Consider the following 12,565-nt stretch of genomic DNA (forward strand, 5'->3'; position numbering starts at 1 on the left):
CATCCAATAAACCTCTCTCCTGCACTATGGAACAGCTGACCCTATTCCTCATTAGGGAGTCAATCAATTCTTGGCATTTCTCCAGCAGATCAGCTAGATCAAGCCAGTCTACCACGCATGTGATTTTGGTGCTGAGAATTGTTACCCTGACTTCCAGTGCTTGGATGGTGTCAGTTCAAAGGCTTTATGCTTTTACTTCTGTGGATTTGAAATCCAAAATAACATTTGGAGAAATATTCAGTGCATGTCCTTGACAGGTTATGGCATTTCAAGGAAGATGCCAGATGCCAGCACAGTTCTTTCATAGTCATTTCTTCACTTCCCCTAATCCACCAGGCAAAAGGAATTGTCCTCCCAACTCAATGGGAGAGCCCCCTCTCCCATCTGAGAATAGCAAGTTAGATAGGACAGCTGATTGACCGCCACCTGCATAATTTGAGGGAAAGTATTCCCATAAACAGAGCTGATGTAAACTGTCAAGTCTGACCTGGAAATCTGGCTAATGCAAAGGGTTGACTCACCATGCAGTATTAGATCAGCTTTGCAAGTAGCAGTACTGACAGACGACAGTGTGAGAGCTTTATAGCTTTTCACGGGGACCTTGAAGCGAAGGAGGAAGGATCACAGAAGCACACAGTGAGAGAAGCTGAGAAATGGCCTATCTCCTTTCTTTAGTCAAGGTGTAACAAAGGTAATAAGACTGAATTTTAAGAATCATTTTTAAGTCAGCATGAGAACCCAATTGTTCAAACCACGTGGAACTCTCCTTGGAACATGGCCTCAGGACCGGGTGAATCCTGGCTTTCATTACAACTAGAAATCTTTATCCTTTGAGGCTGAATTTGATTTTTGACATAGCATAAAAACACTAGAAACAAACACGGCAGATTATTAGATCAAGGTGTGACTGTCAAAGTAGTTTTCCGAGATGGCTCATAAATAAACTCTGAAGGCAGTTGCAAAATCAGAGTTTTGAGTATGTTGCAGAAAGAAGAGCAGAGTTCCCCCGAAAAAACAAGATTCCTTTGGACTATTCCAGTGTGTTTACTTAAAAATCAAAATAGATACTATTAAGATCAGTCCTTTTAGGGTATAGAGTTTATGCAGCCCAAAGGTAACCTAGTGGACTTGAAAGAATAGTGAACCTGTAAAGGAGAATGAGAGCAGTACTCCTGAGGACTGGATGTGGGGCCAGGTGTGAACAAAATAGCCACATAGTTTCAGCAAAACACACCACTGTGTCCTGTGTCCTCTCAGAGGCCCCTTATATCCACCGACCGCTGTGAACACTTTGCTATACAAAGTTATTTCTAAACAAAGAAATAGATAACGGTCTAAGAAGGCAAGAGTTGGGGTAAAGAGAAAGGAGAGAGGAAAACGCTTTTCTTAAGGTATAGACTTCTGTATCACTTACATCAGGATGTTGGTTAACATTTAAACTTTTCAGATGTTTCAAAAATGCTCAGGGCATTAGCAGCAAAGAGTGATATAGGTAATCCACAAACTTGTTTACCCCCTGGATAAAACCTGAATTGACTGCCCAAACCATGGCTTCTCCTTGGAGATTCACAAAGGACTCATTTCTATAAACTTCGGAGATAAATTTTCAAGCTGTTTTGTCTACTTCTTTTTATACCTGGCACTCAGTTTTTTAAACTGTGTTAGTTGCTTTAGTGAAACTTAAGACACATGCTGGAATAAACTCATATCATTGAATCTGTTTCTGTCTTCTTCTCCTTCCTTCCTTTTGAAGACTGACTTTTGAACAGGACATAGAGCGTGGCAATACTGATGGCCTGGGGGATTGTCACAGTAAGTGGAGTTTTTTTATCCATGCTTGTTTTTGGATATTTAGTCGATAAAAGATGCTTTTATAGAATGGCCTAGAAACATGACCCCACATGTGAAATTGAGTGCAGCTGCCTCTAAAACATGCAAAAATAACATAAATCACCTTCTAAATATCAGAGAAAACAGTGTCTTTTGAAGCCAGAGTTGTCAGTGCTGTTGCTGAAAATGCTGGCACCTAGTTCGTTATCATAAATGTTGTGGAACAAATTCACTCTTGAGGATGAACCTGTAGCAGAACAGTTAGCTATATCAGCATTTCCACTTAAAAACCAGCTTTACCAACACAACACTGTAAAGCAATTTTCCTCCAATTAAAGAATAAAAAACTATAAAAAAAAAATAAAAGCCAAAACAACACTAGTTTTGTCTTTAAAAATACAATATTGGCATAATTTTTAGACAAATGATTTAAAAAGTTGATCACTGAACTCTGTTTTTTAAGTTAAATGGGACTATTTTATTTTCTTGAACATATTGACGAACAAAACTAATTATTTTTTAATTAGACTTACGTTTATTCATTTGCAATAAAAACAAATGTTCAGAAAGAACCCACTAAGTATAAAGTGATTCAAAATACCCTTTTTATAAGAACTGATCTACTATGCTAAATCTCAGGGTTCATTTCAAAAGTTATTCAGTTCAGTTGCTCAGTCAGGTCCGACTCTTTTCGACCCCATGAACCGCAGCACACCAGGCCTCCCTGTCCATCACCAGCTCCCGGAGTTTACTCAAACCCATGTCCATTGAGTTGGTGATGCCATCCAGCCATCTCATCCTCTGTCGTCCCCTTCTCCTCCTGCCCTCAATCTTTCCCAGCATCAGGGTCTTTTCAAATGAGTCAGCTCTTTGCATAAGGCGGCCAAAGTATTGGAGTTTCAGCTTCAACATCAGTCCTTCCAATGAATACCCAGGACTGATTTCCTTTAGGATGGACTAGTTGGATGTTAATATTTTAGTTAGAACTTTATATAAAGGATCCTAGTCACAACTCTGCCCAGCTGTTCAGCGATCTGATTAATATCCATATTCTCTTGAAAATGGTTTATTAACACTAATTTAGAGAATAATGCCATACCCTTGAAAAATGTTTAGTTTGCCATGTTTCAAAATGTTATATGTGATGAATTTTCAAGAAGCTTGCATTCAGAATGGCACCAAAAATGGCTCCTAGGGGAATGAAACTATATTACTTCTGATACTTGATTCGATAATGAAAATCATGGATATAACTCTCCCATCTTTGAGCCATGAGTCCTGAAATGACAGACTCTTAGGTGCCATTTAATACCTTATCTTTTCTGGAGAAGAGACATAATTAAATAAAGAGGGCTTCAGACAGCCTCATCTCCAAATTCTTGGTCATATATATTTTTTGTTTGCAAATATATATTGGCAAAAGCTCCTTCCTTTGTCTTTTTCCTACTATGTCCTCACACACAAAATCTGAATTAAGAAGTAGACATAGGAGACAGTGGCATCACCGAAAGATCTGTTAGGTGTGTGCAGCGAAACAGTGTGATGGTGATTGGTGGACCTTAGTCAAGTTGGCACCTTCCAGTGCCATTTTTAGGGAAAACAAGCTTTGGTCTGTATGTGTGTCTCTGTGAGTGAACTTAATTAGCTGACGTCAGTGAATATTTTCTTAATATTTTTATGAGTTGATGATAAAGGCCTCTGTAGAAAAAACAGGGGTATCGATGTGGGTTGAATAGGTGCACACATGAAAAGTGGGAAAATGTTACTGGCTCTCTGAGGTGTCAACTACACCAGCAGGTTCACACCGCCCCCGGGTCCCAGGGCGGAGCACGGGGCAGGCCTTCAGGTCCAAGGTTGGAGATTTACCCTCAGTCTCAGGGGTCAAGGCCCCGTGTTTTCATGTTCCGCATAACCTGACACCCCATTCCCACTGAGGCACATAGGGTGCCTGCTCCAGGCGGCAGGTAGTGACTTTTCTAGTGGGCGCCCACTGGAGCGTGACCTACCTCTGTTAGTTGTTACCTAGTCACACCCAGGCGTTCACAGGACTTTGATACTGTTACACAAGGACTCTCTCACAGAAGTTTTAGGGGAAATGAGAAAAGCATAAAGAGCCAGTATCAGAGGCTGAGGAGCAGGCTGAGTGAACCAGTGACATGACCCAGATACACAGCACATACTTACATGCGTGCATGCACACAAACAGGATGTTGTCTATATGTGTGGTTTTTATTTTTGTTAATTTCCTAACTTAAACCCCTGCTGAGGTCAGAACATTGTGATACTGGACAGTTCCTCACAGCACAGTTGGGAGGATGAAATGAGAGAGAATATAAAGAACAAGTGCTTCGTAAGTGTGGTCCAGACGTGACTCATCTTATCCATATACACGTCCTTCCTGATGGAGCAGGGCTTATGTCGAATCGCAGTTACCTAGCCCTGCACTCACGCCTGCTTTTTCTCTGCCTCTTGGCAACAAAGGCATGACTTTGAGGAAACCCACTTGGTAAAGAGACACAGGGATATGAAAGTGAACCAAATATGAAGCATCTTCTGTTACAAGCAGAAACTAAAAAGCACTTACTTAGTATAGGCCTTGTATGTTAGCGCAGCTCTGAATCCGCTCATTCCCACTGATTACAAAAGTCACATTGAGCAGAGTGTTAAACATTAAGTAACTCACTCTTCCCTTTTGTCTTTCAGATTCCTTCGTGGCACTGAATGGTAAGGAAGATGTTACTGATAATTTAATAGCAATGAAAATCTATTCGTGAAATCCTATTTCACTAACCCTCTTGAGTATTTCCGAATCTTATGTTTCTTTTTCAATTAACTTTTAAATTCTCATTATTTTTTATAGACATTTCAACTCCTCTACCAGATCATGAAATGTCTTACAACACAGTATATGGTCAGTTTATGGTTTTGTTTTGTTTTCTTAGTCTTCAAGCCACTCATCCTGTGGTAGTTTAGAGTTTTCATTCCTAAACATCATGGACCAGATCCTTTGCTACTTCAGGGCCCCAATTCACTAAAATTATTCATAGCTTTCATGATGCTTCAAAAATTTCTCCACATACATGAGACAACTGACATGTGAGAATGAGTCTTACATTTTTAATCCACATAACATGAAATATGCCAACCTTAGGGAATTTGGTGAATGCATTTAATGAGTTCTTGAGGGAGAAGAAATTGCTTTTGGACATAAGTACAGCCAAGATAAAAGAACAGTGCTTATAAGTAATAGACCACAGCTCCTTACCTGATAGATGGTACCATTCCCCAAAATGCTGACTTTCAGAACAACATCCTCTGCAAGAAAAATCCATACAGAATGCAGATACCAAGTTCTTAATAGGCAAAACTTTCCAATATAGCCATCAAAATTTAATCATACATGGAGTATGAATTTTTAGACCTATCTTCAGTGATATTTCTTTAAATGTATATAAGGAAGAGTGATGCAGTCGAAATGATGTGCAGACAGGATCTATCCCATTGTTCCTGCTCTGAAATACACAGACACTATACTAAATAAAGCCCATAAGTCCATAAACAGATATTCTGAGCTCTTTATAAAGAAAGTTAATATGTAGTTGAAATGTTCCAGTTTCTTTTCTCAAAGCTTCCCCAAATGTTTATTAAAGTAAACTATTCATTTGTTTTTTTTTTTTTTTTAAAGATAATGAACAGCACATATGTAACGGTAAATTTAAGCTGCTGCATTATAATGGGGACTACAAGTTTCGTTGATACGCAGACATTTTATCATTTATTTTTATGTTTTGAAATACATAACAGTAACAGCTCCAGGTCAGTCTTTCAACGTAGAGGTAGGTAACAGAGGAAGAGAACAAAATAAAGGAAAGAAAAAAGAGGAAGGAAAAGAAAGCAAGGTAGATTTAGAATTCAGAGAAGCAGTTCCTGATGACTACAAATGTGTTTAATAGCTCCGTGGAAACTGTCATGCCTAGCATCAATAAAATGCCTCTTTGAAAGTCCTAAAGTCTACCTTATAAACGGCGGCTGTACAGAGACGGAAAACAACACCCAGTCTCTCCTGTCATGAAGTGAGGCAGTGTGGAGTCAGTGAGCCCACTGAATCCGTCCCCCTTTAACCTGCCCTCATCTCTGATTCAGGCCAGAATGTTGAACCCCAACAACTGGGAGAAACATTCCTCAGGAGGCAACGTCATGTAGCTCAGTGGGGCCTTCAGAAAGAAGCCAGTTAGCAGCTGCTCTTTCCAATATCATACTTTGCAATCATTTCCTATAATGGAATAATATTTATCAGATATTGAGAAATTCAGGTCTCAGATCTACTTGAACCAGCAGCCTACTGAGCATTCATCTGTCGTACTAAGGCCAATTTTAACTCCCAGGTAGTTTCTCATATAGATAGAATAATTAAAGCATGGGATGTTCTTGATGAACAAAAAGTACTCTTCAGTTTATGGATCCCTCTTCCTGCTTTTAGAAAAGGAAGGGAACTTATTAATTCCTCCACATTAACACTTTAAAGGACAATCCCCAATCGCTGCATCAGTGGTTTCTGTGATGACACTGAAGAAGAGTTGGAATTTTCCTTTCAGCTAATAATTCTGTCCATTTCAGGCTCAGTCTCCCCATTGTAAAGTGGTTAGATGATTAACTGACCATCAAAATGAGGGCTGGTTCAAACAGTACTTACAAAAGCACAGGAGACTTTCTTTACACAAACTACTGCAAAAGATGCTTATTTTGGAGCTAATACACCTAGAAGAGATTGAATTCATTCATTTGCAGACAGCTGCTTAGGGCCTACTATGTGCCAGGCACTGGATAGGGTACTCTTTTTGTACCATCAAAAGAAAAACCAAATTGCTGTTTTTATGAGCACAGATATAAACAAGGAAGCCAACCTCAAAGTCCAAAGTGCACCCACTGTGTCTAGCATAACACTGAAGCTCAGTGGCTGAGTACAGTCATAGAGTAACCCACAGAACAAGAACTGCCTAACTCTGAAAAAAAGAATTACTCAATAAACCATGCAAACTCTGCATGGTAGAAGCTCTCTGCAATACCAGTTACATATACAAGGACCCCTTTTTAGTGAATTGGACCCTACTGTCTTCCTCCTCTCATCCTCTCTTGTATTGATTTAGTGCCTCCTCTGTGTCTAATTGGCTACCATCACTGTTAATAGGTTAGAGTAGTTTGAAGGGTCTCTAACCTGTGGAATTACTAATACAAAGACTTGTAGATATAGAGAAACAATATGATGCATATTGGAGTTAACTTTTAAAATCTATTTCTTTGAATATTGTAAGAATAATACATAATAAGCTCCACTGATTAAAATTATGACTTTTCTTGTTGGATTAACAAGACAAAATTATAGGTTCCAAATTGTTGACCTGTAATACCATATCCACAAATGATTGCCTGTTTTTGTTGCATGATTTTGGTTACAGAGTCTCTTAGGGAATGCACAAAAACAATATAGCCCATAGAATCAGACTCTAAGAAGAAACATGAGTGATACCTATTTAACAGTTGGAGAGGTCGTAATAATAAGGTCATAATAATACATTTCTTTAATTTCAAATGAAGGACGGCTGCTTACGGGTGCTTTCACATGGTAGTTCTAAAATTCCTGAGAATCAGGCACTGCTTTCTCCGACTATCTGCTTCCACCAGTGACACACACTGTCTGTCCTCGAGCATACATTTCAAAGATTACAAGCCTCATGCTGCTCTATTTTTTTCTTCCATTTGAGTATATACGATGCATGGTTTCTCTAGATTTACATGGAGAAAACGGAGATGTGGTGGGTATTAAACTAACATTTCAGCAATAGGCAGAAGCTGATTTCTCACATTTGCGTGCAACATTTTCCTACCTAACTACCATCTGGTCCACACTAATTTCCTCTCATAGCCATAGCTTTCCATTACCAATGACTTTTCCATGTATTTGCAACATATGGTCCAGGAACTCTTTTCTACAGAGAATGTGTCCCTTAGGCATTTATTTCCCCTAGATTACCATATTAAGAAATGTTCTCCCTAAACCATACTTATGGCATTACCATAAAATTGCCCCTTGAACACAGTTAAATTGAAAGCACTCAAAATGCCTATCAATTCAGGTAAAAGAAGTTCTTGCTACTTGGAGGAAAGGCTTCATTTTTCCTCCCCCCTCTTTCTGACTCTCTACAAAGCTATTTCTCACTGTTTGGACGCTGAAGTCTCTCTTAGGTTGACAGTATGTTTCATGAGAACATGGTTAATTCAACAGCAGAAAATAGAGGCTATATTTTAGACCTCAATATAAGCATAAAGAAAGTAAAAGAAAGTCTGCATTTCCAATTCCAAGTTATTAATTTTCCTACTCATGTTCTCTTATCAGTATTGGGAGATGAAATGTGAAACCCGGAAATGTAAAAAACAAAAAATCTAGATGCAAGCATTCTTGAGTTTTAAATGAACATGTTTTTAGCAGTTGGATATGAACTAGACTTTTTGCAGCAAAGTGGATATTTGAAGCTGTATAGAAGCCAAACAAGCCCTACACAGAAGGCCTCTTAAATGTTACTAAAGCTTTGTGGTAACATTTTAAATGTAGAGCTCCCACAGAAATCCTCTAGCTTAGATACCCACTTGGTTTGCTTGCTTTTCCCTGCTTTATTCACACACACACATTATATATATAACCATGTATGTATATGGTTACATGGTCTGTAATTTACAGTATTAAAGTCTCCTGAAAATCCAACTTGCAGTAATAATTGTGAAAAAGAAGAATGCAGTGCATTCACTAGAATCTTTCTTTCTGGTGGCCGGCATTTTATTTATCACATGTGTGATGATTACAGCCCAAGGCTGAGTCACTTGTGAAATCTGTCCTACTTTCTACCAAAGGCATCAACTACACATTCACAGTAGTTCCCTGATGTCTTTTTAAAAATTGTTCAAGAGGTTGCTTCTATAGGTAAGATGGTTTAATAAGCCAAAGACTCCACTTGAAAATCACAGAGAGGTTATTTTTTATTTCCACCAGAGATAACAGGTAGTGGGGCTTCTTTAAATCATTGTGACAGTTTAGATCAAAGCGCCAGATGCGATCTGCATTTAACCTTGTGGGATGATGGAAAGGAATGCTTAGAAATGTATTCACAGGAAATGTCCAATTTCTGCCATAACTCCCAACCTGGCCATCCTTCTTCTGGCATTATCCTGCGGTAGGCGACTCTGGATCTCAGAAAGCTCTCCCTTTCTGGTCTGAATCGTATCAGTCATGGTGGCCTCCAAACCCACCTCTGACGGGTATGAGTCAGGAGACCATGAAACTTAACTTGGTTTGAGTAAGACACAAAAGGCAAAGCCATAACAAGGCAGAACATTCAGCCCTGTATTCCAGGCAGGAGGGCTGGAGCAGCTCCCTTTAGAAAGCAGAATGCCTGTGAGGCTGCGGCGCAGCCGAATACTAGACACATCCTCCATGGGAAAGGCTCGGGGCAGCCGAGTTGTCTGTGACAGGGCAGAGACTCACCCACGACCATACACCTGCCCCATCATCGTGACTGTTACCCCGGAGTGGACACATTCTGCCTTAGTGCTACTGCGGGAATACCCAGGGACTCTGATATTTCCTGAGCACCTACTATGTGTCAGACACTGCTAGGCACTTTCAGCATGATGCCACTTTACCCTCCAAACATGGGAGGCCTCTCTTTTGTGCACAAGGAAAACCAAGGCGCAGGGAGCTTAAGTGATTCCCTCGGGCTCACCCAGCAGGCAGCAGAGACAAGACCTGGCCCTCGCCCTCTAACTGCAAGTTCAAGGGCTCTTCTGCCGAATCCTACCACCAGCCTTGTCATGTCTAGGGCAATCTCCTTTGAGTCTTTTACTGCCAGTGTGGGTGTCCCACCTCCTGGCCTCTGAGCAAAGAAAGAGCAGGTGTCTCCGGTGATGTCTCCCCTAATTGTATTTGTGATGAAAACAGGGCACTCCAGTTCCCTCTTGCCCAGCACCACCACGTCCGATTCGGCAGCTCAAGAGGGATATGAGTCTAGGGGAGGAATGATGGACTGGAAGGAGTCACGCGACAGCACAGACTCTTTGGGGGCAGTGTCTTCCCATAATCACCAGGACAAGAAGGGTAAGGCCTTGGAAGCACCCCTTCCTCTGCGGGGAGAGGGAGGGAGGAGCGGGGAGGACTGTGTAACTGCTTCCAGCTGAACCACAGCAGCGTTTAAGGAACGGACCTCCAACACACTCTGATTGAAAGCGTCTCAGAAAAGACTGCAACCCAATCCTCTGTGCTAGGCTTGATCCGAAATGATTCCCCGACCAAGGAGAAACCACACAAAACAAATAACACATCCTCTAAGCTTCCTCCACCCAAGAGAGGCATGGCTTGGCCCAAAGTGGACGCTGGCTCCTAAAGTCCCTTTCCACTCCTCTTAGCTCATCCAGTGATTTTTGGATCCTCTTTTTTCCCCCCATAATAAGATGGAATGCAATGCGGGCTTTGGCAAGTACATGTAATTGCAGTCAAAGCCCGTTTAATCAGTGAATGGAGAAGTAGCAGGGTAAAGTCTTTTCTGGCTGGTCCCATCCCTCACGCTTACATGGGGCTGAATCTGAACAGAGCCGAGGTTCTGAGATGCACTTAAATCGCCCTTAGAGGACAACAGCTAAAACAAAAAAATATGTTATTTAATCAAGCAGAATTGCTATGCATTTAAAATGGAAAGGAAGCCACGGTAAATGAAAGGGACTCTACTGTGAACTGTCCTAAATTCTCCCCGGCTTTCTTTGCTAGAGACTAGAGACAGGAAATGTCATCTCTTTTCTCGCCACTTGCTGCTTCTGGTAACACATCCTACTTTAGTTGCAGCTGCAAACGAAGAGGCCTTTACTTGTCCAAAAAACAGTCCTGTAAATCAGAGACTGAAAAGCTCAGTTATGTTGCGAGCTGTTTCTCCCCATTCAGCATTGTTTACTTCTATATGTTTTCAAGAGTTTCATCCAAGCGGGGGTTTGAGTGTGGAGGGCAGACCAGCTCTGGTGACCTTTGGAAGACAGGCTCTGTCATGTCCTCCCCCACAGGTTTCTGTATACATACTTCCATCTCTGCTTTTAGAGAATGTTTGCTCAGCAGACTCACGCCAAATTTTCATCCTTTTTTTTCTGGCGGTTCCTCTCCTGAGAATACTGTACACTCAGTCGCTACATGCCAAGGCACGTGGGACGATGCAGCCCTTTTAACTTGTTAACTTACCCCCTTAATCGATTTTATTATTCTCCTGTAACTTCTTACTGCTAGTATGTCCTGCCCCAATATTTTTTTTTTTCAAAGAAGCTGGTGTCTCGGCAGCCACTTAAGTTGGTGGGATCCCTGCTCTTCACCATCTCAAGACAGCACCAGATGCATTTGTGTCAGGGCAGAACTATCTCCGCAGGCCATACCAGTCCTAACATGTGCCTTCATTTGTTTTGTGTGGCTCCCGACCACAGATGTGTTAGTCTTGGCCGACTACTCAAGGAGAGACAACACAGTAAAAATCACATTGTGTTTGCCCACTGCGACTTTCTGAAAAACCAAACAGCCTTTCCAGTAAAGCATTAAATATGTCAACCAAATATCTAGCAGTTGGTTATAGTCATTTCCTCCTCACTTCCCCGAGACGGATGGCGAGAATTTTCTCCAGTCGTTAACTCTCCCGGGGGATGGAGGTTATCAAAGAGTCCAATTAACACTTTGACAGATCATTTGAAAATTCGGCATTGTTCATTCTCTTGGGTCTTATTATGAATATTGACAAAGCTGGAAGCAGTCTACAGATTGTCAAACAATGGTGGCAGAGGTGATTGCGTGGGTGTTTAACATGATCACTATTCTTGTGCTATTAGCTCTTTGCCTTGCCCTGTCAAACTGGAGCTTCATTTTTTTGACAACTGATTATGTATTTGATGGGGCAACGACAACGAGTTGTTATGCCAAAAGTTAAAAAATAAAAAAGTGATGTAGCTTAATGTTCCTTTTGCCATGATTTTTTATGATTTTGATTTCCATTTTGCTCTGAAGTGTTGTTTTTTTTCTGTTGAATGTTTATGATTTATTTTCAACTTAATGTTCATGATTTATTTCCAACTTTTCTTTGGTTTTGCCAAGTGCTGTGTGGTATGACTTGGTGATGGCGTGACTCTGTTGGAAAAGTCTTGTTTCTTTTCTGACTCATGATGATGTCCTTTAACTTGACCCAATCTGTGATCCCCTTGCTTCTTTCCATTCCCTGATGTGGGTGCCTTAATGATGTCACATCCGTGCGTGCAGCATCTCCTGGGATGCGCGAGTTTCGTGGGTTTTCTGCGGGCCTATGGTGGGTCCTCTTTTCACTGGGCCAATTGTCTCATGGGAATGTGACATTTGTGTGCCCTGGCTTTAGGAGCTAAATATACTCTGGAATTGTTTCTAAAATACCACACATTTCCCCGCTAAGCAGAAAATGGTATCTGCTGACCAGTTAGCTGAAGAGGAATCAAGTGTCTGGTGCCCTTTTTACTTTGGCTGCTGGGGGGAAAAAAAAACCAGTGAGCAGATGAGCCTGGAGCTCTGCTCTGCAGAAATGCTGAGTACCACTGGGCTGGTCCCCTCCTGGTCTCACCTCATCTTCCAAACAGTTCTGCATTTCCAGAGTATGTTTGCTTGCCTTTTTCTTTCTTTTCCTTGCTGTGTCTTTCG

The 12,565-nt window shown here is 41.1% G+C and overlaps 1 protein-coding gene across 4 annotated transcripts in view; it reads left to right on the forward strand.

Annotated features, from left to right (window-relative positions):
- SEMA6A (semaphorin 6A) overlaps positions 1–12,565 on the forward strand; it is a 129,473-nt gene that overhangs the window by 95,464 nt on the left and 21,444 nt on the right. For 2 of the 4 annotated variants that reach the window (XM_020910302.2, XM_020910304.2), the window contains exons 16-19: positions 1,754–1,812; positions 4,534–4,554; positions 4,691–4,741; positions 9,821–9,976. In XM_020910302.2, the coding sequence (XP_020765961.1) occupies positions 1,754–1,812; positions 4,534–4,554; positions 4,691–4,741; positions 9,821–9,976 (287 nt within the window). The remainder of the gene's footprint in view (positions 1–1,753; positions 1,813–4,533; positions 4,555–4,690; positions 4,742–9,820; positions 9,977–12,565) is intronic. The other 2 variants (XM_020910305.2, XM_020910306.2) reach the window with 2 other exon arrangements.

The sequence above is a fragment of the Odocoileus virginianus genome, chromosome 3 (genome assembly GCF_023699985.2).
Source record: "Odocoileus virginianus isolate 20LAN1187 ecotype Illinois chromosome 3, Ovbor_1.2, whole genome shotgun sequence".
Classification (NCBI taxonomy): domain Eukaryota; kingdom Metazoa; phylum Chordata; class Mammalia; order Artiodactyla; family Cervidae; genus Odocoileus; species Odocoileus virginianus.